At 44.4% G+C, this 26,402-nt stretch overlaps 1 protein-coding gene across 3 annotated transcripts in view; it reads left to right on the forward strand.

Annotated features, from left to right (window-relative positions):
* The first annotated feature begins 5,708 nt into the window (after positions 1–5,708).
* NUCB2 (nucleobindin 2) overlaps positions 5,709–26,402 on the forward strand; it is a 52,193-nt gene continuing 31,499 nt past the window's right edge. For 2 of the 3 annotated variants that reach the window (XM_074997740.1, XM_074997738.1), the window contains exons 1-2: positions 23,480–23,641; positions 25,780–25,887. In XM_074997740.1, coding sequence (XP_074853841.1) covers positions 23,480–23,641; positions 25,780–25,887 — 270 coding nt within the window. Of the gene's footprint in view, positions 5,937–23,479; positions 23,642–25,779; positions 25,888–26,402 lie in introns of those variants that run through there. The other variant, XM_074997739.1, reaches the window with a different exon arrangement.

Genomic DNA, 26,402 nt, shown 5'->3' on the forward strand with positions numbered 1-26,402 from the left:
AGTAGCCTATTTCAAAGTCAGAACATTGAAATAGGCTACTTCGACACGTATCATCTACATGTCCTCTGGGGCTGGTGCTGTCGACATTCAACATCGAAGCAGCAACAAGAAACATCAAAAGGAGACGCCCCAGAAGGAAATGTGGAGCGCCATACACACAAGCACTCTCTGTCGAAATAAGGGGCCAGCAAAGCCTGCAGACGGGGTCATAGGCTGGATTAGCCCTTCTGGGGCAAGAGCAAGCTCCTCCCTTAAAGGGCCCCCCAAAGACACATTCGGCCTGCACAGCACGAGGTCCACAGAGCCAACAGCCAGTTGCAGTATGGACCCCCAGCTGCAGCAGCAGCAGCAGCCAGAAGCCCTGGGCTAAGGGCTGCTGCACATGGCGACCATAGAGCCCTGCAGGGGCTGGACAGAGCGTCTCTCAACCCCTCAGCTGATGGCCGCCATGGAGGACCCCACTATTTCGATGTAGCAGGATGTGGATCATCTACACACGCCCTACTTCAACATTGAATGTCGAAGTAGTGCGCTATTCCCATCTCCGGATAGGAATAGCGATTTCGACATCTCGCTGCCTAATGTCAAGTTCAATGTCGAAATAGTGCACGGCATGTGTAGACACAACACGTGCTATTTCAACATTATGCCAGCTACTTCAAAATAGCCGGCTAGTGTAGACACACCCATGGTGACCATCATTTTGGTTGTAATTCTTGTTCCTTCTGAAAGGGCAGGAACAGAAAGAGTGAGAACAAAGAGTGGATAAATAAGTGATTACCTAGCAATTGGAAAGGCATAAATGGTGGAAGATAGGGAGTTGTGGGGAGTTGCTGCTCTGGAGCTCAGTCCTATAGTCCTATCAGAAGGACTCAAACATCTCTCCTTCATGCGTAGGCACATACGGGGGCATCACCCTGGGCACCAGCTTGCCTGGTCACCTAACAGTTTGGTCACATTAGAAGTTTGTTGCTTTGTTGGGGGAGCATACCCACATACACAGACTTGATCAGAGTAGGTAGGTCTGACTTGCACACAGAGACATTGCAAAGAGGGATACAGTGGGCCCGGATAGGGAAACCCACCTGTTTAATCAGCTGGATTGATCTTTATGTTGGTGCTGTGTGGCCTAGTCCAGAAACCTCCTCGTGGGTGTCTACAAGAACAGGAAGCAGACAGCATCAGTTTATCTAATCAAGTATTTTGAGTAAGGTATGTGTATGAATCATCCTTTAATCACCAGTTCTGTTTAAGCCACCCCTTCCCTTCCTCCCTCGATAATAAGTGCTGTTGGATGACAATTGTGTGGTGTACTTTATTTAAAAAAGGGACTTTATCTCTGAGAGATGAGCTTTGCCTTGTGAACTAAGTGAGGGATTATGTAAAGCCTTCTGCAATCTTCTAAATCATCAACAATTTCCTCAACACTGCTCTTAAAAATCTCCAATGATGGAGAGTCCACAAACTCCCTAGGAAATTCAGTAGAGTTTAAATATCCAGACAGTTAGGAAGCCTTTCCTTATGTCTGACCTAAGCCTCCATTGCTGCAACATAAGCCCACTGCTTCTTGTACTATTGTAAAAGGTTACGGAGAACAATTCTTCTCCCTTGTAATAACCTTTCAGATACTTGAAAGCTGCTATCATGTCCCCTCTTGGTCTCCTCTTTTCCAGACTAAACAAACCTAATTCTTTCAATCTTCCTTCCCTTCCCAGCCCTCCCTATCTCCTATTTTAACCCAATCCCCCATCCTCAGAGCCAGGCACATCCCCTTCACCGCCACAGTAATCTAATGGCAGCGACTCACCAGAGCTGCTGCTGCTGCCGTCACCATCGCAGCTGCCCTGTGTCTTTTCCTCCAAATGCTAGGGAGAGATACATGTGCAGAGCGGTGCACAGCGCTCTCGTGGGTGCGAGCATTTTATTGGTCAAAGAGCCGCACAGTGAGCATATCCCCCGGACTATTCTCACATATCCTGTACACATACCATGCCTTGAAAAACACTGCTGTAAACAAGTCAGAGTACAACAATGTTACAAAGGTATTGGCTAACTTAGACTCACATGTAGGAGATGCACACTGTTGTATGGAAGAGACTCCTGTCTGGGAAAGTGTAAGTTGCTCAGAGTAGCATGCCCAGCGAAAATTGCCAGTGACCCTTGTGGCACCCCAGTGGTCTGGGGGTGGTACAGTCATAGAAGGGGTGCTCCCTGAGCTGGGCACTGCCTCCTGCAAGTGGCAGCATGACATGCTGCTGCTTTCACTGCAGTATTTCCAAGTCTGCTCGCTGACCAAGGCCCTGCTAATCTCACTTGACATTAGAGCCCTGCAACTGTGCAGATATCTGTTGCTATCTGCATATATAAATTTTATATCTGTGCAAGGCTCTACAAATTGCTCTGCTGTTACTCCAGCAGCTTCAGAAGAGGTGCATGTCCTTCCCAGCTGCATGACCTTTATTATCAGCAGCCTCTGGGTGAAGCGGTCCTCTTCCTATTCATAACCCCTTCCTGTGTTAAGTTCCTCCTTTTAAACATCTCCTCTTCTAGGCTGAACAAGCCTTGAAGGTGCATCTCATTAACATGGAACAGGCCGAGGAGAGCTCCTTAGCCTGCTCTATACCCGTGGGAGGGCATGTCCCTGCTTTGACCCACCCTCCAACATTTTCTTTTCTAACTTAGCGCTGTTCAGCGATGCCAGAGTACCTCTCCAGGCGCGAGCCTGGGCACTTATTATGGAGACTCTGGGCTGCCCAGACACCAATGTCCCCCTCTCAGCTTTACTGATATAGTCCAAAGGAGAGGATAACCTCCACGGCTGGTACCAGCTCAACTGCAGGAGTTGCTGGGACAGTGCCAGAAGTTGACACCAAACCACCTTCAGACTCCACTCCGGATTTTCTGTCAGGGTTTACTCCCTTAGCCTTGCTCCTTCCCAGGATAAGCCACAAGGCAGTGGGGTGTGGAGAATGTGGTTAAGGATCCCACTACTTCATACCTCCCTGTCACCACAGCTCCCTGTGGAGCAATGACCTCATATCCCCGGGACCCTCCTCCCCACCTTTCATGCCCCCCCCAGCTATCATCACCATAGGACCCTCCCCAACCCACTACCCCCATCTGCTCCCATGTCCGCCCTCCTCACTGCACTGGCCCCTCTCCCCCCAGCTACTCTCAGTGCCCCCAGGTCCACCTTCCCCCATCACTCTTCAGGCTCTTCTCTTCAGAGACTCCTTTTCCTGATAGTGCTGCCTTGCAGGGCACAGGTGGAACACCATATCTGAAAAGGACAAACACGGGGCTCCTCCCTCGGCAAACTCCCTTCCCTGTTAGCTGCTGCCCCCTGTTCACTGAGAGCTCCCTTCTTATAGGGAGAGCTGCTAGCTGGTTAGGCCTGGCTCAAATCCTTGCCTCCAGTCTAATCAGCCCTTGAAGGCTCACCTGGCAGGAAACTCCCCCAATTCACACCTTGCAAACTGCTCCTCTCTGCTCCACACAAACTCAGGCACACAGGCAGCTGATCAAATTGCCCTTCTCTGCAAAGTAACATAGTTGCACAGACAGACAGACAGACATTCACCCACCAGCTCACCACACAGCCTCCCAAATCCCACACTCACCCAAACTCCTCTGGGAAGCTTTGCCCAGAGGCAAACTCCCTTCCCTGGTAGCTGCTGCTCACAGTGTTCGCTGAGAGCTCCCTTATAGGGAGAGCTGCTAGCTGGTTAGGCCTGGCTCAAAGCCTTGCCTCCAGTCTAATTAGCAGAAGGAACACAAAGTGGTTCCTCCGGATTTATACAAGGTGATGGTAATTTAGTGCAGAGCCATGGCAAAACCTTGCTGGCAAGTCCTGAAATATATCTGTGTGCCAATCAAGGTGGGCTGCTACCTCCCAGTGCTCATTTATTGACACTGCAATTTACATTGCTAAAAGGGGTATAAATGGTCAGGTTGTCTTTTGTGCATGTTTTCTTTCACGAATCAGAACATACTGATACTTAGCTGCCTGCACCCTAGAAACAGAAGGTACCACCTGACCATAGCATTGCATGTAACAGAATCTCACCCCCACATATCCCTATAGTAGATCTATGACTTGGTTGCATTACCAAGTTCTCAAATATTGATTTAAAGATGTTAAGTTACAGTAAATCCACTATTCACTCTAAAATCCACTACTGATCTGCACTGATCGTATTATGCAGAGAAAGGCAACCCACTCCACCGCCCCAGCTCTCTGCCAGTCTGTGCTAGGGAAAAATTATTTTCTGAGCCCACTTATGGCAAGCATTTAGACCAGAACACCTTAGAAAGAAGGTACTGTAACAACTCCAAGCACTCCCCATCTAGTGCACTACAGATGGTTCATGGTCATTGTAGTATGCACAATAGACATTTAATTGAGTTTGCATCTTAGACTCAGTAGAGTAGCCATCTTAGTCTGGAGCTTCCCCAATAACAAGCAGTTCTGCTACTCCTTAAAGATGAACAGGTTTATTTATTAGATAATAAGCTTTATTGAATAAAACCCACTTCCTCAGATTACTAGATAAATGAAATGCTCATTTCAATTGGTTTCCCTCTGAATACATTGTAAACTTAAGATAATTTTCTATCACAGCAAATTATTGATAAAAGTATTAGCAATTTTCCCATAAATGGCATACCAATCTTCAAACTGAAAACTCTTACTTGTGTACACATTAATTCTAATGTTTGAATCCTGATTTGGAACCAAAGTTAGACTGTCTCTACACTATCCCCCTTCTTTGAAGGGGGCATGGAAGTAACACAGACCGGGGAAATATCAAAGCAGCACATTTATGCATATGAAGCACATCATTAGCATAACAGCAGCCACGCAAATTTCAAAGCTGCTAACTTCGAAGTACTGACAGGCAGTCTAGATGCAGGCGCTTTGAAATACGTGTCCAGCTTCAAAATTCCCGTACTCCCATGAATCCCCATGCTTTATGTCCATGGGTAGGTACCTCCATGACTGTAGATGCAGATTTCCGCAGTTCATTTTTCCAAATACAAGATTTTATATCTTCCTAGGACTCTGTGTGTGTGTGCCTGCTCCAGCGCCCAGCCTCCCGCATCGGACACCCGGCAGGGACAATCCCCTGCCCCCATCCCACACAAACACTCTTGAAAAGGCAGCTGCTCTGGTGGTGCCTTCGCCGGGTCAGTTTCCGCAAGAGGTTCTCGTGTTCGATGAGCCGCAGGAACCTGCAGCAAACTCACGCGCACCTCACGCACGGCTGCCGGTCCCACAGCCAGCCAGCCCTTCCGCCCTCACCCCGCGCAGGAACTCCTACGCGCCAGCGACCCTCCTCCCCATGGTTCCCACCCTCGGGGGCCACGACTAACCGGCACGCTGAGGCTAAGGTTAGCCCAGAGCCGGGGGAAAGAGCGCGGGATTTAGATCCCGCCCCGAGCTCCTCGCACCCCTGGGAAGAAGTAGGGACAGGGCCCATGACGTCCCAGTCTGAGAGGCGGGGACGACAACCCCAACGCGCTGCCGAAAGGTGAACTAGCTCCACCCCCTTCTGCCGGCGCCGCCACGTACCTTCTCGCTTCAACCCTACTTGAAAGCCGTTTTCCCTCCCGCGCAGCCTAACCTGCGGCCCCGCAGCCGCCCAATCACAGCCCTACGCGATGACCAGAAGGGGGTCAGGCCCCGCCAATCCGCGGTGCCCCGTGGGTGGGACCTATTGCTATAGGAACCGGAGCGGGGTCTGGCGAAAAGGTGCTGCCAGGGGTGCAGGCGAAGCAGCGGCGGGAGGAGGTAACCCCGGCGGTGTCAGTGGAGGCTGCGGAGTCCTGCCTGGCACAGTGCTGGCCGAGAAGCGGCGGGAGGTCTCTGAAGCTTACTCCGCGACGGGCACACGCGCGGCGCCGGCTCCTATCCCTTGGGAGCGCGGGAGAGAAAGGTGAGATGCCCGAGCCTGGACTCGGAAGGGGGGTTGCGCACAGGGGCTCTCCTGGGTCTCTTGCCTCTAGGTACCCGGGTCCTGGGTTTGCCGCGGCGCAGACCAGCCACCACCCGAGGTGTCCCCCATCAGGTGACAAGCACCTGGCTCGATGACGAGGAGGCGGGAGGGAGTAAGGGTTAGGAGACCCCAGAGGTCGGGTGTGTCTTGAGGATGTCTAAGGATGGAGCTGTAATTCCCTCCATCGAGAGCCGGAGGGTGTGAATCCCAGGACAGGAGCGGTACTGGCTCAGGTGACCTGAGGGGATGGAATGGGGGCTGGCAGCAGAAAAAAAAGTGAGGTTCAGTAGAACTTAGTGAGGCCCTCTCACTTGGGGTGTAAACTCCCCCCAGAAGACAGTGGCAGCCCCAGCACTGGGGAAAGGTGTTGCAGAACTGGGTCAGTACAAGCCTGCTTTGGCAGGTCCAGGGGGCTAATGGATCCTGTGTTGATTCTCTGAAGGTTGTTGCCTCTTCTACACGTTCAGAAAAAGGCTTATAGCATTTTAAAAAGCTGCATTCCGAGCCTGCTACCAAATATCTGAAATAAAATATATGTGCTTATCTAGTTACCTGTTGATACTACATACTAAGGAATCTTCATGGTCAAATTCCTGCTCTGAGATAGATAAGCACAGCTGGCGCTACCCTAAGACCAGAAAATGTGCGTAATGAAAATTGTACCATACATGGTATTGTGTCAGTATGTAACAAATTCAGTTATTCAAAATATTCTTGATAGATGAGAGAAATTTTAGTATATCACAAACTCTGACCTTAATCGGTAGCTGAGAAACTTTAGATAACTAGCAGATATTTTTAGGAATTAATCTCTCAAGTGCTTATGCAAATAGTTCATACTCATCTACACTGTTCCTATTGAAAAAGAAATAGGTTTGAAGAAATGACACTTGAGCAACCCATGGGCATGTGTGTGTAAGCAGCGCTACTTTTAACATACCGGCAGTAGACAGTTGATTGACGGTTTATTGTGCAATCAGAGTGAGGTCTGTGGTTTTCCAGTTCTTCCAGGAACCAAAAATCCCCAAAACTGCTGTTCACAATTTTATAGTGTAGTGTTCCAAAGCACTACTGTTTGCAGCAGTGCTACTGGTATTGTGACCCAGGTAAGGGAGAAAACTGTATTGTGTATGCAAATGAAATGTGACAGAAGGAAAAAGTTTAATTTTGTCTATTAAAATGTCAGTTTCTTTTCAGACTTTAACAAAAACACAACTATGTGGCTTCCAGAACAGTTTGGGGGTGTGATGCATTTCAGTGTGGATGGATGGGGATTTACAGTGGTACTGCCCATGATACAAATATTACCTGTGGGAAAGATAACATTCAGTATTTTCAAGCTCAATACATCATAGTAGTGGAGACACTGAATGAGATACAAAGATGACTTACATTTAAAAATAAATTAATACACGGTCCCTGCAATGGCCTTGATGCTGCAACCATTTTGGCTCAGTCCAGGCAGAACAGAAACTCATGTGGAAAAATTCTTACTCCCAACGCTATATAGCTACTGAAGAACCATTTCTTAGAGTTTACTCAGGTCCAGTTTCTGGAGTAGTTCTTGTGGGCCCTTGTACAACTCTCAACAAAGGGTGTTGAGAAAATACACATAGGCTGTACCTACACTATCCCACTTCTTCGAAGGGGGGCATGGTAATCAGCCTAAGCGAAGAGTACTAATGAAGTGCTGTGATGAATATGCAGCACCTTATTAAGCTAATTATCCCTGTGGTAACTTCAAAGTGCCAGCAGGCTGTGTAGCTGCGGGCACTTCCAAGTCCCCTTACAACTTTGAAGTGCCCTTACTCCCCAAAATTTTGGGCACTTGGAAGGCGTGCAGGTACTTCAAAGTGCCCGTGGTTAGGCAGCATGCCGGCGCTTTGAAGTTTGCAACTTCGAAGTTGCCATGGGTAGAATTAGCCTAATGAGGTGCTTCATGTTCATTGCAGCCCTTCATTAGTATTCTCTACTCAGGCTGATTACCACGCCCCCTTTGAAGAAGGGAGATAGTGTAGGCACAGCCATACTGATGGATACTTCTGCTCCAGCTCCACTCCATCCTTTAGTTTACCACACAGGGAACTTGCACAAAGCAAGGTACCATGCAGGCAGAGCTTGCATTGTGAAACAGAACCGCCCCAGTTCTACAGTAGAAAAATCTCTTTGTTTTGAGTAAGGGCTAGATTTGCCCATTTGTATATGAAATGTCTGTGGAATAAAATAAAAATATTTAAGAATTGTCAATAATGAAAATAAAGGACATGAACATGTAAACCTGTGTTTAAACAATATCGCAGAAACCCACAATATTAATGATTATATTCTCCCACCTACAGTCTATACATGACTTTCACTAGCATTGAGACTTATGTATGCAATTTTTGTGTCTAATTTATTGAGTTAATGGAGGGTATGGTTAAAAAACAGTTCTAACATCCAGTACAAAAATAGTCAGGATAAATTTGTTAGTTGTGGTTTAATGCAGATAGTTATATTGTCTTTTCCTTGGCACAAGAAATTGTGTACCAAACCAAAATCTAAGCTCTTAGTCATTTTTAAAATAAGATTTCTTTTAGGGAACTTGTTAACAAGTTGACTGTAGTGTTGCTCAATATAGAATATTAGCTAATATAAAAGAATATTTCTAATAAACTATTTAGGTTTTTTAGACATTCTAGACCTCGCGTACAGCTATACAACTCTAGTTCAATCATTGCAATTGTACAGATAAATGTGATAGCGAGCCAAATTTCTCACTTATCTTACATATCACAGATATGAAAATATTGACCCATATTTCTGGTGATATGCTGACTAAACAAATGTTTTTATAAAGAGAGAGAATGTAATTCATTCTTAACTTAAAAGACCTTATCAGGGTTGCCATAAATTGTACTTCTGTACAACAAAGTTATTTGCCTAGTGATGTGTTATATCTCTGTCTTTGTTTGCTGAATAACCAAAATAAATATCACAGAAACATTTATTAAATATACTATATAATCTACTATATCTTTGTGAGAGTTTGTCTGTCCATCTGTCCTCCAGATGGGGGAGGGAGGAGACATGCACCCCTCCCTGTTGTGTCTGTTGCAAATGCAGGGTTCATGGAGAAGTGCTTCTCACCTGGCCCCAAGCTGCTGTGCTGAGGGAGGGCTGTGGTAGTCCTCTTTCCCGGGAGCAGCCTGCATATTGAACCCTTCATCCCCAGCCCAGAGCAATGATTTAAATGAAGAGAAACAAAAACTGAGTTCATGACCCGAGCAATGCCTGGTAGATATTCTAGTGTGTAATATATGGATCATTTTTGGCTGCAGAACTGCTTTGCTGTACCCGAAGTCACTGGAGTATTTAATGCCATATCCTGCTCCTATTGAAGTTGATGGCAAAACTCACATTAACGTTGAGTGGGACCAGGATTTGGACATAAAACGTAAAGGTCACTGGAAGGATTAAGCAGTTTTTATCATCTTAGAAGTGTGTACATTGTAATCAATTTCAGGTGTTTTTCTACATAATAAATAGCAGTTTAGTAAACAGACATGTACTGTATGACTTATTTTTCTCATCCTTGTTGACATTTCTCTTTAAGAGCCAATGGCCAGCTTTGTAAAGATACTGAGACACTTAAAGATAGCTGCCCCGTGGGATTTTCAAAGGAGCCTGTCTTTAAAAATCTTGTCCCTACTCTGATCTTCATGGAGCAAAATTTCTACTGTAATCTTGATAAGCTCAGAGTACTGTTTGTATTCTTTGTGCGATACTGAGAATATGGTTATATATTGTAACAGAGCGATTATTTTTGTTGTGGTGCTGAGAGTTGTCAGAATGCATTTGGGTGTTGTGATTTTTTGATTTTGAGTTAGACACAAAATATTGTTCTGGATGTTTTGTGCTGGTTGAACTGATCATTGCATTGTACAACCTTAACCATAAGAATTTTTAAAGAGAGAAATACAAATTGTTCTGGGAGCGTGTATTTGTCATGGCACCAGTACAAATCCGCCAAGAAGTCTTCAAAACAATATAGATTTTTGAAGTCAACAGGAATCTTGTTCAAGTTAAGTCAAGATCTGGCTCATTGAGTTAAAGAGGACTACTTGTATGAGTAATTGGCCCCAAGAGGATAGTCAGGTCTTGTATGTACAGGGATGCTTAGGAAAGTTGATCTGAATTTACTTACGATGTAAGTAGTTAAATTGCATTAAAGCTCTGCATGTACACTTGTTTTCACAATGAATTTGGCCTTAACTTGACTTAGTGAATTCAGATTAACTTTCCTGAGTGTCCCTGGGTGCAGCAGCCCTCAGTTTTTCTGGACTAACTTTTCTAGGAAAAAATAAAAGTAATTTGCATGAATTGGTCAGAGCAAAGCATTACATAATCCAAGTAAGAGTCTGATTCCTCTCGTTGAATGAAACAGTCTCATTCATGCTGTTGTCCCTTTATTCTAAAAAAATGATTATCAGAAAGCCACTAGGAAACAGAGAAGCTGTCTCTGCACATTTAGTGACTTTTTTTAAAGTAATGAAATGTTACCATTGATATTCCAAAGGATCGGTGCCAAGAAGAAAGAAGTCAGTGGCTACGTCTACACTAGCACAAATCTTTGAAATGGCCATGCAAATAGCCATTTTGAAGATTATTAATGAGGTGCTGAAATACATATTCAGTGCCTTGTTAGCATGCCGCCAGCTGCAGCTCTTTGAAATTGCTGTGTTTCGCTACTGCACGGCTCATCCAGAGGGGAGCCCTTTTCTAAAGGACCCTGGCAACTTCGAAATCCCCTTATTCCTATCAGCAGGTAGGAATAAGGGGATTTCAATGTTGGTGGGGTTCTTTCGAAGAAAAGGACCCCTGTCTGGACGAGCTGCGTGGCAGCTAAAGGTGGCAATTTCAAAGAGCCACGGCTGGTGGCATGCTTACGAGACACTGAATATGTATTTCAGCGCCTCATTAGTAACCTTCAAAATGGCCATTTCAAAGATCTGTGCTAGTGTAGACATGGCCAATAAAGGTTTGCAGGATTGACCCTTATGAGGAGAAGGTGTAGGCACATGAGTAAGGATTCAGGCTCAGACCCTATATACAAATTGCACTAATGTCATATGACTTTGTTATGGGTTCAAAGGGTAAATAAAATAATGCACTTTTGTTTCATTACTCCTGACCCATACGTTCATGTGTTTGTGGTGTTCTGCAACATCTTCTAGTGGCATCTGACGTGGCTTTGTTCAATAATAAAGTGTTGGACTATTGTCATCAAAATGATATATATAATGCTGTCAATGTATGTTGTGGTTTGCAAACTGAACAAGGCACGTTCTTTCTGCTGAATATGAAAGAAGAATTAGCCACCATGGAGAACAAGCTGAAAAGATGCATCGGCTTTGGACAGCAGCCATGGGGAGAGAAAGGAAGGACAGACAAGATGCAGTGGAAAAACTATTGGAGATGACAAAATAAAAATATGAAGAGAAAAACATCAGGGGAAATTTATTGTGCTACCTTTGCATTTATTACTAAAGAACAGTTTAGATTAAAAAATTACCTTACAAAGTGCTCTATAAAAATATATAAGAGATGGGTGCTGCCCCAGAAAACTTCTGATTTAAATGGACCTTAAGCACACTGTGGTATTGCCAGTTTCCTTAACTTTTTTATCGCTGTGATTAGAGCATGTGTCTGGGATGTTGGCAGAGTGACTAGATGCCCCAGTTTTATAGAGACAGTCCCAGTATTTGAGGCGCTCTCTCTCTTTCATGGGTGCATATTACTCCCTCCTACTCCCATCCTGTTTTCTTCACACTTTGTATCTGGTTATCCAAGATGTGGGAGATCCCAGGCTTAATTCCCCTATCTGCCTGATGGGAATACAGGAGATCCTCAAGTTATGCCGGGGTTGCATTCCTCACAACCCCCACGTAACTAATTTCACATAAGTCAGGGGAGACAGAAGCCAGGTGACAGCCTGGTTCCTGGGCTTGCATGAGCTGGGAAACTGACTACCCCACCAGGGCTGGTTAGTTTCCTGATTCCCAGAGTGGTGGGGAGCAGGAACCAGATGCTGGGTTCCCGTCTCCCTGCCACTTCCATGTGCTGGCCAGTTTCCTGGGTCCCATGAGTGGTGGGGGGGAAGGAGAGTTGGGAACCAAGTGGCAGCCTGGATCCTGTCTCCCTGCCACTGGTGGGAGCTAGGAACTGACCAGCCCTGGTGGAGTTGTCAGTTTCCTGGCTCCCTCAAACCCAGGGGAAATGGGAAACCAGGCTGTCATCTGGTTCCCAACTCCCCTGGGATTGCAGGAGCTGGGAAACTGACCACCCCACCATGGCTGGTCAGTTTCTTGGCTTCCAGAGTGGCAGGGAGTAGGGAACCAGGCTACCTCCTGGTTCCCCACTCCCTGCCATTCTAGGAGCCAAGTGCCACTTCTCCCTAGCTTCCCCCCCATGGCAGCGGCTGTCTGCCCACCTGGCTTCCCCCAGCTGGGAAAGCCTGGTGAACAGACAGCAGCAGAGCAGCTTTAAGTTGCGCTTAGCTCACATTAATGCGAGTTAAGCGCAACTCGAAGTTGTGCATTTTGACGGTTTTCTGTACAGGATTTAAGTTAGGCCTCCTACCTCTCACGATAGTGCTTTAACCACCGGGCCTTTGGAAATTGTGGGTCTTTCTCATGCTGTTTTACTGTGGGTAAGGAGTCAGTGGAGCCCAGGAAATGTATCCTGGGTCTCGCCTCAATGAGAGTCTTTAACCAGCAGGTTACAGACATTCTCTGATGCCATCACTAGGTAGGTATTTATCCAAAGTGGATCAGTTTCAACAGGAGAGATTAAGATAAACCTGGATGAGAATATGATAGGCTACGGTTACACTACAGCAATCTGTTGACAGAAGTCACTACTGGAAGAGATTTCCTGACAATGTCTGTTGACAGAGTGCAGCCACAGCTTTTTTTTCCTCAACAAAAGGCACTCATCCTCATCATGGAGAGGCAGAAGGTTGTCGGTGGAAGTGCCAGTGTACTGTTGAGAAAACGCGTTTTGTGTATGGATGTTCCACCAGTTCTGTCCTGGTTTTGTCGGCAAAACTCACTAGTGTAGTTGTAGACCTAGAGGTTACGACACTTTCCTGAGAGCTGCAAGGCCTATGTTCAAAACCTTTCTTCCTGTCAGGCAGAGGAAGGAATTGAACCTCTATGTCTCTTACGTCCTGAGGGAGTATGCTAATTCCTGGGCTGAAAGTTATAAGGAAGGAACCACTGTTGATGATGATGTCCCTTCTGGCCAGATTCTGTATGGGCCCTGTCCCAGCAGGCATGCTTAGAGCATGGCTTTCGCTATGGGCTCCAGAGGCAAGGTGTGTGAGTAGAATGCCTGTCTTCACTGAGTTAAGGATCCAACTGGGGCTTAGTTCTGAGGTATGTTGCAGAGGCATAAATTTACATACTTAAGGGACTTTTATGGTGAAAATGGAGTTGCCAAGGCATTTTAGAATCTACAGGTTTAGTGAGCAGCTGAGCACAATTTTTGAGAATCTCGGGGTTTCTTAAAGTTTTCATTGAGGTGAATTAAGTGGGGAATTAGGTACCTAAGTCCTTTTTGTGGATCTGAGCATAAGTATCTTGCTCAAAGCTACCAAATGGGCATATTTAATAACTGAGGTCAATCTAAAAGATCCTTAGGAGGATCTAGTATTTGTCAAGTCTCTCTTGGTTTCTATATGTGTAGTTTCATCATATCATGCTCCTCACCAAAGTACAATAATAAAAGTAGGAAATCATAGCATCTTGTAGCACATAACATGGTGTAGCACATAATCAATATGGCTGGAATCGCTGTCTGTGTTTTATTGCTTTCATACCTGCTTCATGTGATAGAAAACAAGTTTTCTAGCAAAAAAGCCCATTTGTGAGTCATGTATGCCTGGATCTATGTACATTTTGGCAATCTGACAATTTTGTGCACTTAAAAAATGCCCGGTAGATTGTTTTTGTTGTTCAGTTGTATGCCTTGCTGTTCAGTTGCCTGGTTTATACACATCACCATCATCGTGTATGCATATGTTTATAAAATATTTGTGAGCCTCAGTGTTTGAGGACTTATCCCATAATATCAGCAATACTGTAAAAAGATACTGCTTTCAAGATTGGAGCTATTCTGGTTTTTGATGGTTAACTAACTCTCAAAAGGGAATTTTTAGTCTTGCTAATTTCAATATTTATAGTAACAGAGAAAGCCGTGCTAGCCTATATACTATCAAAACAAAAAAGCAGTCAAGTAGCACTTTAAAGACTAACAAAATAATTTATTAGGTGATGAGCTTTTGTGGGACAGACCCACTTCTTCTGACCATTAGCCATACCAGAACAGACTCAATATTTAAGGCACAGAGAACCAAAAATAGTAATCAAGGTTGACAAATCAGAAAAAAAAAAATCAAGGTGAGCAAATCAGAGAGTGGGGGGGGAGTCAAGAATTAGATTAAGCCAAGTATGCAAAAGAGCCCCTATAATGACCAAGAAAATTTGCATCCTGGTTCAGATCATGTGTTAATGTGTTGAATTTTAATATAAAAGAGAGTTCAGCAGCCTCTCTTTCAAGGCTGTTGTGAAAATTCCTCTTCAGTAAGAGACAGACTTTTAAGTCATTAACAGAATGGCCCACTCCATTAAAATGTTGGCTGACCGGTTTGTGGATCAGGAGTGTTTTATGTTGCCCTGCCCTCTACTCTCTGATCTGCTCACCTTGATCATTTTTTTTCTAATTTGTCAATCTTGATTACTATTTTTGGTTCTCTGTGCCTTAAATATTGAGTCTGTTCTGGTCTGGCTATGGTCTGAAGAAGTGGGTCTGTCCCACAAAAGCTCACTTAATAATTTATTTTGCTAGTCTTTAAAGTGCTACTTTATTGCTTTTTTTGTTTCAATATTCATATTTGTCTACTTAAGATGTAGTCCAGCAGAGGTTTTTTGCCTGTGTTAGTCACTGAAACATGCTTTGAAGCACCTGAGAGTATGTTTAGAAACTACCTGCCACAGACCACTATTCTTCACAATCTGAAAGTTCAGTCCTGTTCCTATTGAAGTCAATAGCAGATTGTCTCCCACTTCAATGACAGCAGGATTCAAAGTTGCTGTAGTATGGCTTCTATTTTCTTTCAAAAACTTCTCTCATATTAGCAATCCTCTTTTCTGTTGAGTCCCTCATTCTTTAAGATTTCATTCTATATTTTTAAACACTCTCCTGTGACTTAATGCCTAGAAAAGTGTTTTGCTTTCAGTGAAAGCTTACATAATTTGTTCTATTTATGGACCTCACTATTTGTAATGTTTATATTACTGCTTTTGTAAGTTGCTTTCTCTGTGTATTCCAAGAAACCTTTATTCAGTGAGTCCTCTAGGACTGTAATACTTCCCAAATGAACTAAAAGTATCTATTACAGATAGGACATTTGATATTTGACCTGAATATTATGCTGGTTCTGTAGGTAGTAAAAGGATTTCCCGTGTCACCTCTCTGACATAATTTGCTAAACAACATTCATTTTGCCAGTGGATTGTTTTATTGTACAGTACTTTCAGATTTGAAAGCAAATTTGATGAGTAAGATGGCAAATATAAAGCATTTTAAATCTAGATGACCTTTTTAACTTTTGTGAATAATAATAAATCCTTGTTGACGAAACAAAGCAAGGATTCATATATTTCCCTGAAAGTTACTAGAGGTTAGAATGCCATTGATTTACTATCTACACAGTTAATGAATTTGATCCAGGCTTGTGCATGGTTTTTTATATTATATGACTTCTGCATAAGGGAGGAATGAGAGTAAAAACTAACTCCTTTTTACTCTGTAACTTACATAGTTTCCAACGGGTACATACAAAATTGCTGGATGAAACATGACTTGACCAGAAGTTGTTGGTTTTTTTTGTTTTCCCCCCCCCCCCCCCCCTCTGGTGATGGGCCTAGATATAAAGATGATACAAAGCTGAACAGCAAAAATGGAAACAGCTTTTCTATCTTCTTTTTGTAAAGTCTCATTTGTATAGTAAACAAGAATATATTATATATCACAATGTATTAGGTCTAATTTTTTAAAGGTGATTAAAGATTTATTTCTAAGCATAGCGAGTGGAAGGTATTCAAAAATTAATTTCTGATTTTATAACACAATTTTCATTTTTGCATTGATCTCTCAGCTGGTGGAGAGCTAGATGTTTGGAACCAAAGATCCACAAAGACTTAGGTTCTGTTAGTATAAATATATCCATTTTGTTAATTTTTTGCTATGTATTTTAAAAAAAAAAAACTATGAAGATGCACTGTATACCATCTACTCCATACTATTTTCCTCAAGAAATTTAAAATTCTCTTGGTCCCTTCTAGTCCTATTACTACAAGAACTATTGCTTTCTCCTTTTGCCTAATATCTTTAATCAGTGACAAAGGTGGTGCCATCAGCCTGTTTCACATCTTTTGTTATATGCCACACAGCAGTCATTTCAGCAACTCATAATAAAGACTGTCCAACTCTAAAGATTGACTCATAATTTAGTCACCTAGTCTTGCATGCAGATTTGATAAATGTAATCTCCAGACCAAGATGCGTCAGAATCTGGTGACTGTTTTGACCAGGTTAATAATATTTTGCTATTTTAGTAATCCTATTTCGCTTGCATTTTTAAACGTTCAACAGTTTGGGTTCCTCCAAACTACTCCTGGAAACCCATGACCCAGGAACTTCTTGCTGCCCAAGGTATGCATAGCATTTTACAGGGATTCCATGTGTCCAATATATGCATAAAGGTAGCATTTGAAGCCCCTTCAGAGAACCAGTAGGCCACTGGTCATCATAGTTATTATAAAATGGGTAATATTTAAGGAGCTATGTCTGTACTAAAAATTGTGTTTTAAGGCAGTAACTAGGTGATATGTCTCAGGTTTTTTCAAGCATGAAGTAACAAACTTCTTTCTCAATCTGGTTGTTATATATTAGGCTTTGTATGTCATACTGGATGCTTGTTTGCATACTGTGCCTAATACTAATAAAGATTCTGTGAGAAAAATTTACAGGAGAAAATAAACAGGATCTTTTTTAACTTATAAGTAAAGACAGAAGATTTCTGGAGTATATCTGGGAGTACAGAGGTACACCCAGCATCTTTCAGGGATGAGGCAAGCTAACAGTGTGTTTGTCTTGTGAACAGTCAGTTGCTGCCAAGCTAGTTTGTAAAATTCTGGAAGGACTTGTAGAGCATTGCTCCGTAAAACAGGAAAGTAATTATAAGGGGATCTGGGTTCTGGAATGCTTATTATGATTTTTATTTTCTACATGAGCATTAGTTTCCAGTATTTCTTCTCAGCGCTCTTTTTCTAGACAAAAATGTTCTGGAACTCAAGTCCTGCCAGTAGCCTCAGCGATGGGATCCTCAGGTGGGGTGGGAAAAGGTGCCCAAACTCCGTTCTGGTGCATTCCACCAGAAAAAATGAAAAAAGCCCTGCTTCTATTTGCAGTGCTGTAGCTTGCTAAATAAAACACTCATTTTCATTGTACCCATGTCTGTGTGCTGTGTATGTTAAAGTGAAGAGGTTATCTTAGGTGTACCTATAACCTGAGGGTACTGCTTCTTTGGAAGCAGTGAATCTGTGAATACTGTGAGTCCAGAATAACAGTGGCGAGACCCTTGCAGAGAATTGCTTTGAGGGGTTGGGGCTGGAGTATGCGTAATTGCTAACCTGAAGAAGGAACACATAATTTAGGGCCTGTATAGGCCTGTGAGTGCTTGTGTTGCCTATGGTGGGTGGAGTAGGTGAGCTGCCTTACGGCAGGTACAAACAAGGCTTACTTGTGTTAAAGTCAGGGTGGCAAGGTGCCTCGCACACCTGTATCTCCCAGGAAACCTCAGAAAACTCGGAATTCTGCAATAATAATTCTAATAATATTTCCCAGAATAAGCATAATAGTTCTGTAATAACATTCAGTGCGTGATTGGTGGCAGCACTAACAGCTCTTGCTAGATACTAAGGACTAATGCCAGATTTAACCCACTAACTTCAGAAGACGTATTCTCTCATCATGCAATTTTTTTTTTTTTTGCTGATTACTTTTTTTATAATGTAATGGAATCTTAATGAATCCCTAGGATACTTTCAGTCCGTGAAATGCTCAACAAAAACTAATATTGATGTTATAGTGCCTATTTCTCACTTTATTTCCTACTCAGCAAAAGAAATACGCAGACATTATTACAGACTATATTCAAACACTACTCTTTGTTTCTGTTTTTATAAATAAAATAGGGAAAGTATATTAAGCTAGCCTGGGGAAAAATAAATAGTAGCAATTTAATTTTTAGCATTCAGTGTGTCAGCACAGGATCAGCTAAGATCAGACAAAAGTGCAAAGGCAGTAAACTTCTCAACTGGATACTTAATTGTACATCCAAGAAAATTGGAACTGCATACACTCTTCATCTCAAAGATTTGCTGTCATTGAATCTAAATATTTTGTGACAGTATTATCTGCATGGCTAAAGTTAAAGAACTTTAAAATTGCCCTGGTAAGTGAGTACAATTATCTTGGTTTGGTTCATGGTACATTTGTTATATATTATTACATCTTTCTTTGATATACCAAAGCTAATTGCACAGAATGGCACGTCATTGGAAGTTTTTAGATATTTTCTGGCGATTTATCTACACCACTGATGTTGCAAAAGAATATGCAAATACCACATCATCTGTTACTGTGATCTATCCTATTAAATGAGTAGAAGTGCTAAAACTACTTACACCGACTATAAAGCTATTACAAACAACAAGCAGCCATGTAGCTCCTTAGCCTGGTATATACAAGAGGTGTTATTTTGAACTAATTCTGTGAACACTAGACAACCTGTTATTTCAAAATAAGTGTTATTTTGAAATAATGTAGTCCTGACTTTGAGAGGAGTAAGCGCCTATTTCAAAACAGTTATTTAGTGTGCATGGGCAGGGGCTGTTACTCTGAAATAATTGGCCTCCTGTGGGCCTGGCACAGCATCAGACCTGACCACTCTAGGCACACCTGCAGCCAACTCCACTGCTCACGTCCCCTGCAGAGCCATAAAGGAGCCAGCAATTGGTAGAAGGGCCTGAGCTGCAACTCAGGGTAGTTAGAGAGAGCCATGAGCAAGGCCAGAGCTGCTCCCACCTGGTGCCCCAGGATGCAAGTGAGCACCATCCTGGACCAGTGCAGTGATCCTGGACCTCATATAGGTCTGGGGAATGGTGAGCACTCTCCAGGATCTCGATACCATGTGGCAAAATGCCAAGGTCTATGGCTGGATTACAGCCAGCTTGACGGGGGCAGCACATCCTGACTCTGGAGCAGTGCCAGGGTCAAAATTAAGGAGCTGTTTCAGGGCTACTGCAAGGCCCCTGAGGCATTCAGCTGCCCTGAAGTAGCACCTCAGAGGTACTGCTATTATGAGCAGCTGGACACCATCCCGGGAGGTGAGAGAAACCACAACACTGTCCCATCCACAGTCATGGAGTCTGGCTGGGACACGCCCAATGTCATCCTTGAGGTGCCTGAGGATGATAACGGGGAGAAGCAGAAGGAGGCCAACTACTCTACCATATCTGCCAGCCTGGAGGTTCTGCTGACCCTGGAGCTGGTCCCCCACTCCCAGGATGCCCCCTCCCCCATGTCCCCACAAAGGTACTTCAGGCAAGTTAGACACCATCCCCTATCAGGTGGAGTTCTGGGGAGTGGGGGGCAAGCTCTCTCCTCTTGTGGACCACAGTGTCTTTTCTTCATGTGGTCCACCAGTCTTCCTGCAGAGGCCTGCCTTATTGCAGCCTCTGTGGTAGGACACCTTCCACAAGAAGCCACCTCTAAGTTGTCTGGGGTGAATGACCCACACAGCAGTGCTACTCACTGCTCAGGCAGCAGTAGTACCCAGTGTAGCACAGTGCTGCAAGGGAGACTGATGTTGTGCAGGAGAAGCATGCCCTGGGTGTGGGGGGAGGCAGAGACGGGGAAACCAATGTCATAGTGGCATTTACCTCTAACACACACTTCCCCCAAAATACCTGCCCCCCCTCGCAGTGGGCACAGATAGGAGTACTTTCTGTGGAGGACACTGAGTGATGGACCCCGGATGTGCATGACTAGGGCAGAAAGTAAGCCGTGCAGTTCCCACTCCCACCTGCAGGCCCATAGCTAGGCTGGCACATTCCCATGCCTGCTTGTCCCTGAGCCATGGGTGTCAGTGTTCCCCTGGAACATCTGTGCCCCTGCTGGACAGTGCACACTGTCTGGGCAACACATGGCCAAGCTCAAAGCACATTGCCAGCATTTGAAGCAAGACCTGTGTCAGCTCAGGGATTGGAGCTGGGTGTCATACACGGAGTTTCCCGTGATGACAGCCCTCATAACCTCTCGTCACAGTTGTGCCAGCTATAAGCGTGTCCCCACTTCTCACACCACCGTACCTGCATAGAATCTGCAGGAGGAAGCACTGCAGACCATAAGGTAGGGCCCAGAAGAGGAGTGGGCAAAGTGCCATGAGGACTGGGAGCACTGTAGTGCCACTTGGGACACCTGATGCACCAGCAAGATACTGTGGCAGTGGAGTGCCTGGTGTCCTGCATGAAATGGACCACTAGGCACATCCTTGCCTGCCCTTTCCAGTCTATAGGGGCTGCTGGGGCCTGAGAGCATGGGGTGGCGCAAACCCCTGGGTAGTTGCAGCCTCCCCATGACCAGGGGGCAGGCAGCAAATCCTCCCTCCCCTTCCCCCCACACATTTCAGGCTTCTGTCCTCTTCCCTCTCCACTTGCATGTCCCCCCCCCCCACCCAAATAAACAGTCTATTTTATTCTGGAAAGTGTTCTTTATTGTTTGGCCTTCAGGAAAGGGAGGGCAGGGAAATGGTGGGGAATAAAAGGGGCACACAGGAAACAGGGGTCCCTTGTGGAGATGCACATGGAAGAGTCTAAGATGTGGCCCTCCTGAAGACTGTCCTTCGAGGCCTGCCTGATGAGCACAGCCCCTTTATGTGCTCAGGGTAGGGCACCATGTCAGGCTGCTCATAGACCCTAGCCAGACGTTCTGTCTCTGCCCCCTCATGCAGGCAGAAAAGCCTCCCCCCGCTTGCTCTCACATGCTATGGAGCACACAACAGGTTGCAAGCACAAAAGGGATGTTATGCTTGTTGAGGTTCAGGCAGGTGAGAAGACACTGGAACTGCCCTTGGAGTTGACAGTGCACACTCAATCACCATGCAGCACCTGCTTAGCCTGGCACTGAAGTCCTCCTTGCCAGGGTCCAGGCTGCCCATCTACGGCTTCATGAACCAGGGAGCACAGGGAGGCTGTGTTGCTCAGAAGGATGATGGGCATGTCTATCTCACCATCTCTGATGATGCGGTCAGGGAAGAAGGTGCCAGCGTGCATCTTCCTGAAAAGGCAGAAGTTTTGAAAGATGTGTGCCTTGTGAGCCTTTCCTGGCCTGGTCTTTCCTTCACGCTGATGTCTGTGAAGTAGCTCTTGTGATCCACAAGGACCTGCAGTACCATGAAGAAGTGTCCTTTGCAGCTGACATAGTTTGCAGTATGATGGACAAGGCCAGGATGGGGATGTGTGTGTGTGTGCCATTTAGGGCCAGTCTGCAGTGGGGAAGCCCATGGCAGTAAAGTCATCCACAATTGCATCCACATTTCCCAGAGTAATGACCATGCACAGCAGAACCAGGTTGATGGTGTGGACAACTTTCAGGAGCACAACCCTGATGGTAGATTTCTCCACACCAAACTGGGGCAGTAGCTGTCTGGCATGGCAAGGTTCCACAGGGTGATATCATCCTCATACAGGAGTTGGGTCTCATGCAGGTGTGAAGGCAGGAGCGAGCCACTCTCAGAGCTCCTGGAAGATGACCATCATCATGTGGATCAGCCACTGCTGATCGTCCCATCTCTGCGGGACAGTGTGGTCCCACCAGTGAGAGCTGGTGTCATGCTGCTAGAAGCGGCACTGCACAGACTGCAGGGGATTGAGGGCACTGTGCAGCAGCAGGAACACCAGGACCTGGGTGAGGGGGTCCTTCTGGACAACCCTATCCACAGCTCATTTTTTGCAAATACAGATATGGATGCAGATGCAAATATTGTATCTATTGAGGGGGGAGAAGCTCTATTAATGGGCTATCAAGGATATTCCACACCATCATCTATGACCGGAGGAATGTTGGTTGCAACTAGGAATTCTAGAGAGCTTGGAAGAGGGTAAAACCAAGTTAACCGAGGAGGATTTTCACAAAACATTTTTCTAGTAACAGGGCAATGAGTTACAATGTCAAATATTAACAGCTGCAATGTTTGCCAGAGTTGCCATGGAGTTAGAGCACAAAACCCAGGAGCCCAGCAGTGCTTTGAAGCCACTCTGGCTCCATGTAGCAAGTGCAGGGGCAAGCAAAACACAAAGCTGTACATGCCTAGTGCATCCTCTTTATGTCCTGGGAGTGGGGAGGGCAGTGGTGGAGTGACTTGTAAGACAGTCATTCAGAGCAGCTTCCATAACTAAGCAACCATGGGAAGTACCCTTCCAGTGCCCTCCACAGAGTGCTTCTGGGTGCTCTCAGCTCAAAAAGGCTCTATTGCGTGTGGATGCACTATTTTGAATAAGTTTTGCTTATTCTGGGGTTTCACTGTATTGTGGATGTGTGTATTCTGAAATAGTTTTATCTTGGAATAATATCTCTGGAATAAGCTATTCTGGAATTACTCTCCAGTGTAAACATGACCTAAGAGACTAACACTTTTATTAGGTCATGATCTTTCATGGGTAAGACCCACAGCCCAAATGTTTAAAGGTCTCTCTATACCACCACATGCTGGAACAGTTTGGTGACTTCTTCTCATTATCCCCTGAAGTTATGGGGATTAGGGGAGAATCTTGGTTACAAAAGAGGCAAGTCCTGTACAGCTTTTGAGGCCTGATCCTGTTCCCATTATAAGCAATCACTGGAGTCTTCCCATTGATTTCATCTGTAGTTATATCCAGACCTCATTTTGTGAGTATCTTTCACACTGATGATCAAACAGGACTTTGAATATTTAAATTAGTGTATAAATCCTAAGGTTTATCATAGCACAAAACATGCTATAGCATTACTGATAGTACCACAGCAGTTTTAAAATAGTCTTCCTATAAACACAGAAGCCAATATAATAATCCTTGTAATGCCTCATTTTTCACCTCTGTGAATAGTGTACTTGCAACATTGCCTATCCTAGCAGTGCAATATTACTGTAATTTTTTAGTCTAGTGTGATCAAGATTTTAAAATAATCCTTGAGTATTATTTCTGTTTAACCCTGTTAGACTTTACTGTCCCTTAATGGCTGTATAATATATGAGATTATTGCTAGTGTTAACATGTTGTGTTCATATTGTACAATAACCTATTTTATTTCTGTTAAAAACCTATCTCTAATAAATGATGATTTTGTTTCAGATGAGGTGGAGAACCGTTCTATCAAAACACTGTGTTTTGTTGATGATATGTCTCCTAATCAGTTTGGAAGCAGTGCCTATAGACATAGACAAGACAAAAGTGCAAGGAGAACCCCATGTAGAAGAAACAAAAATAGAAACCCCAGTAAGTAAATGAAATGTATCTTTTAAAATTCTTTGTACTGAATGGCAGTACTTTTCTATTAGTAACAAGCTCATTGATTTTTTTTTTTCTTTTCATCTTAGTATTTGTTCATGACTAGTCCTCTGAGGTGCTACAATAATAAGTTTGTTGTTGCTGTACTCCAATAGGAAGGTAGTAGTATTTCACTGGTGTGTTCATATTTAGTGTTCAGTAACTGTTCAAGTCTCTTACTCCCCAGTGTGGTAGGACTGCGGCGGTAACAGAGGCAATGCACAAGCTCCTCCTGGGAGGGACTGCCTATTGTACAACTCCTCCCAACTGATGGAGTGGCATTAGTGGTTAGAGCCCTGCAAATACACAGATGTCCACGTCTGTGGATATGGATGAACTATCCACAACTCATTTTTGTGGATATAGATATGGATGCAGATACAAATTTTGTGTCTGGGGGGTGGAGGGCTCTAGTAATTAGCTATCAAGGATGTTCCACGCAGTCATCTACAACAGGAGCAATGTTGGTTGAAATTTGGAACTCTGCAGAGCTTGGAAGAGGTTTAAACCAAGTTAACAAAGGAGGATTTTCACAAAACATGTTTCTAGTAACACAGTGCAGTGAGTAACAATGTCAAATATTAACAGCTGCAGTGTTTACCAAAGTGCAAAATGGAGTTGCCATGAAACAAAATGCATGTAGAAGCTTTTAGTTGTTAAACAATAACATTGCTGTTCAGAGAGCACAGAGTGAAGTCTTGATACTACACACAAAATCTTAGAGAATGGTAGTTCTATACTCACCTGCTTCAGTTTTAGCTAGAAAGGCTCCTCTGGATTATTTGTTTGCCCCAGCCTGGCAGGGCAGTCCCCGTAGGGATGCCGGATCTATATGGGGTCCCTCTCACATTTTTCTACAGGCAAGGGGCCCTGATCCACATGTATCAACCTGGAGACTTCCCCATCCCCTGTAATTAGGAATCAGAAGTGCTGTTTCTTGACGGTGCAATTAATTCCTGCTGCCACTAAAATCCCCAGTTCCCTATACCTCTAGAGCAGGGATCAGCAGAGTGCAGTACACAGTATATCCCTGTGACTAACTCCCTCCTCATGTATCCCCTCCCCCTAACCTGTTCCCTGCCCATACAGCATTCACATGTATAATTGGTCTCCATCACAGAGACGGATTACATTCTCATCTAGGATCAAATTGCCGCCGCCACCACCCATGACTCAAAAACTAGCACCTTCCAACAGGCGTCTGTTTCAAAACTTCTTTTTGCCTAATAAGCTTGTGATTGATTTATCTTTCGTTATGTAAACTGAGGGTGGCATGAGTTCACACCATCTGTCTCAAAGAAGACTAAGGTCTGGCTGTGATTCATCCAGACATCTGGTACCTTGCTCTCTGCGGTACAGAAGGGAACAGGTTTTGGGGGATCCCTCAGTTTGTATCACCCTAAATTTGTATCACTAATGACTGTAGCCTTAGGAGGCAGATTTTCAAGCAATTCAGAGTAACTTGATTTATAGAGCATTTAAGATGAGTTTTAAAGCTCCTGAAATGGTAGGAGTCAGTGGAAACCTCTGCTGTTTTTCCTATAATGTGCCACTTCTGATGGGAGTGGTGAAGTTGTGGGATCCTAGGTCCTGCTACTGCAGAGAGAGGAACCCCAAGACTGAAAAACACAGGGAAGAACCTGTGGCAGAGAGATAAGGACCATCCCCAGCCCCGGCCCTGCCAAAGCTGGGAGGGGAAAAAGGGCAGTGGAAGTGGGAAGGGTGGGGAAAACCATTGCTGGATGACAGAGACTGGCTGTCCCTCATCTGTACTATGGGGGGTGGGGTTGTGTAGCGGGGCCACACTAGTCGATGGTCTCACCATCCAAAAAGAAGGCTCCATCTGTTCCTCTGAAGCAGAAGCCAGGAAGGGCAGAGTCAGGGTCAGAGGAAATTAGCATGTGTATGATGATTGTGCAAGCCAACAAAACCAAATTCGTATCTTGTTGCTGATATAGTGAGTCAGTGCATTATGCTCAATAATACTGAGGTTTGGGGCTGTGTGATTTAGATTAAATCCTTGCCTGTGTATGAAAATAAAACATTGGGACATATATTTTTCTCATCTCAAACTTCTTTTCCTAAAGGATACTGGGCTTTACTATGATGAATATCTCAAGCAAGTGATAGATGTCCTAGAAACAGATAAACATTTCAGAGAGAAACTTCAAACAGCTGATATAGAGGAAATAAAGGTATGTGCAAAGATCAACCAAATCTAATCAAGATAAGCTTAGACCACTACAAATCAATAATAGTTTGAGGTGTTAACATGTTCACATTTTTCTATTCCTCTTAATTTTTTTATAATACTGTCTTTGTTACTTTTTCATTAGCTTGTACAATTTAAAGTAGACCCTTTGAAAGAGGTCTTTTTCTCTGCAGCTATAGTACAGCTGTCCTGTTTTCTAAAGAAAATGTTCCATATCAGTCTCCCAAGAGGTTTAAATTTGATTAGTAATCAACTACTTAATAACCAATAACACTAGGAATCAACTAGTTAGTTATCTTGCTTTTGGGAAACAGTTATTCTTCCTCGAGTGTCTCTGTGGGTGCTCCACGATAGGTGTCGGGCTTGCCCTGGCACCGCAGGTCGGATCTCTCCAGCAGTTTCTGCTGGACCGCGCATGCGCCAGCACGCGCCGCTCCCTTGCGCGCTCCCAGCCACGTGCGCGATCCAGTCCCCGCCAGTTCCTCTTTAACCGCCATC

Source organism: Carettochelys insculpta, chromosome 6, assembly GCF_033958435.1.
Source record: "Carettochelys insculpta isolate YL-2023 chromosome 6, ASM3395843v1, whole genome shotgun sequence".
Lineage (NCBI taxonomy): Eukaryota > Metazoa > Chordata > Testudines > Carettochelyidae > Carettochelys > Carettochelys insculpta.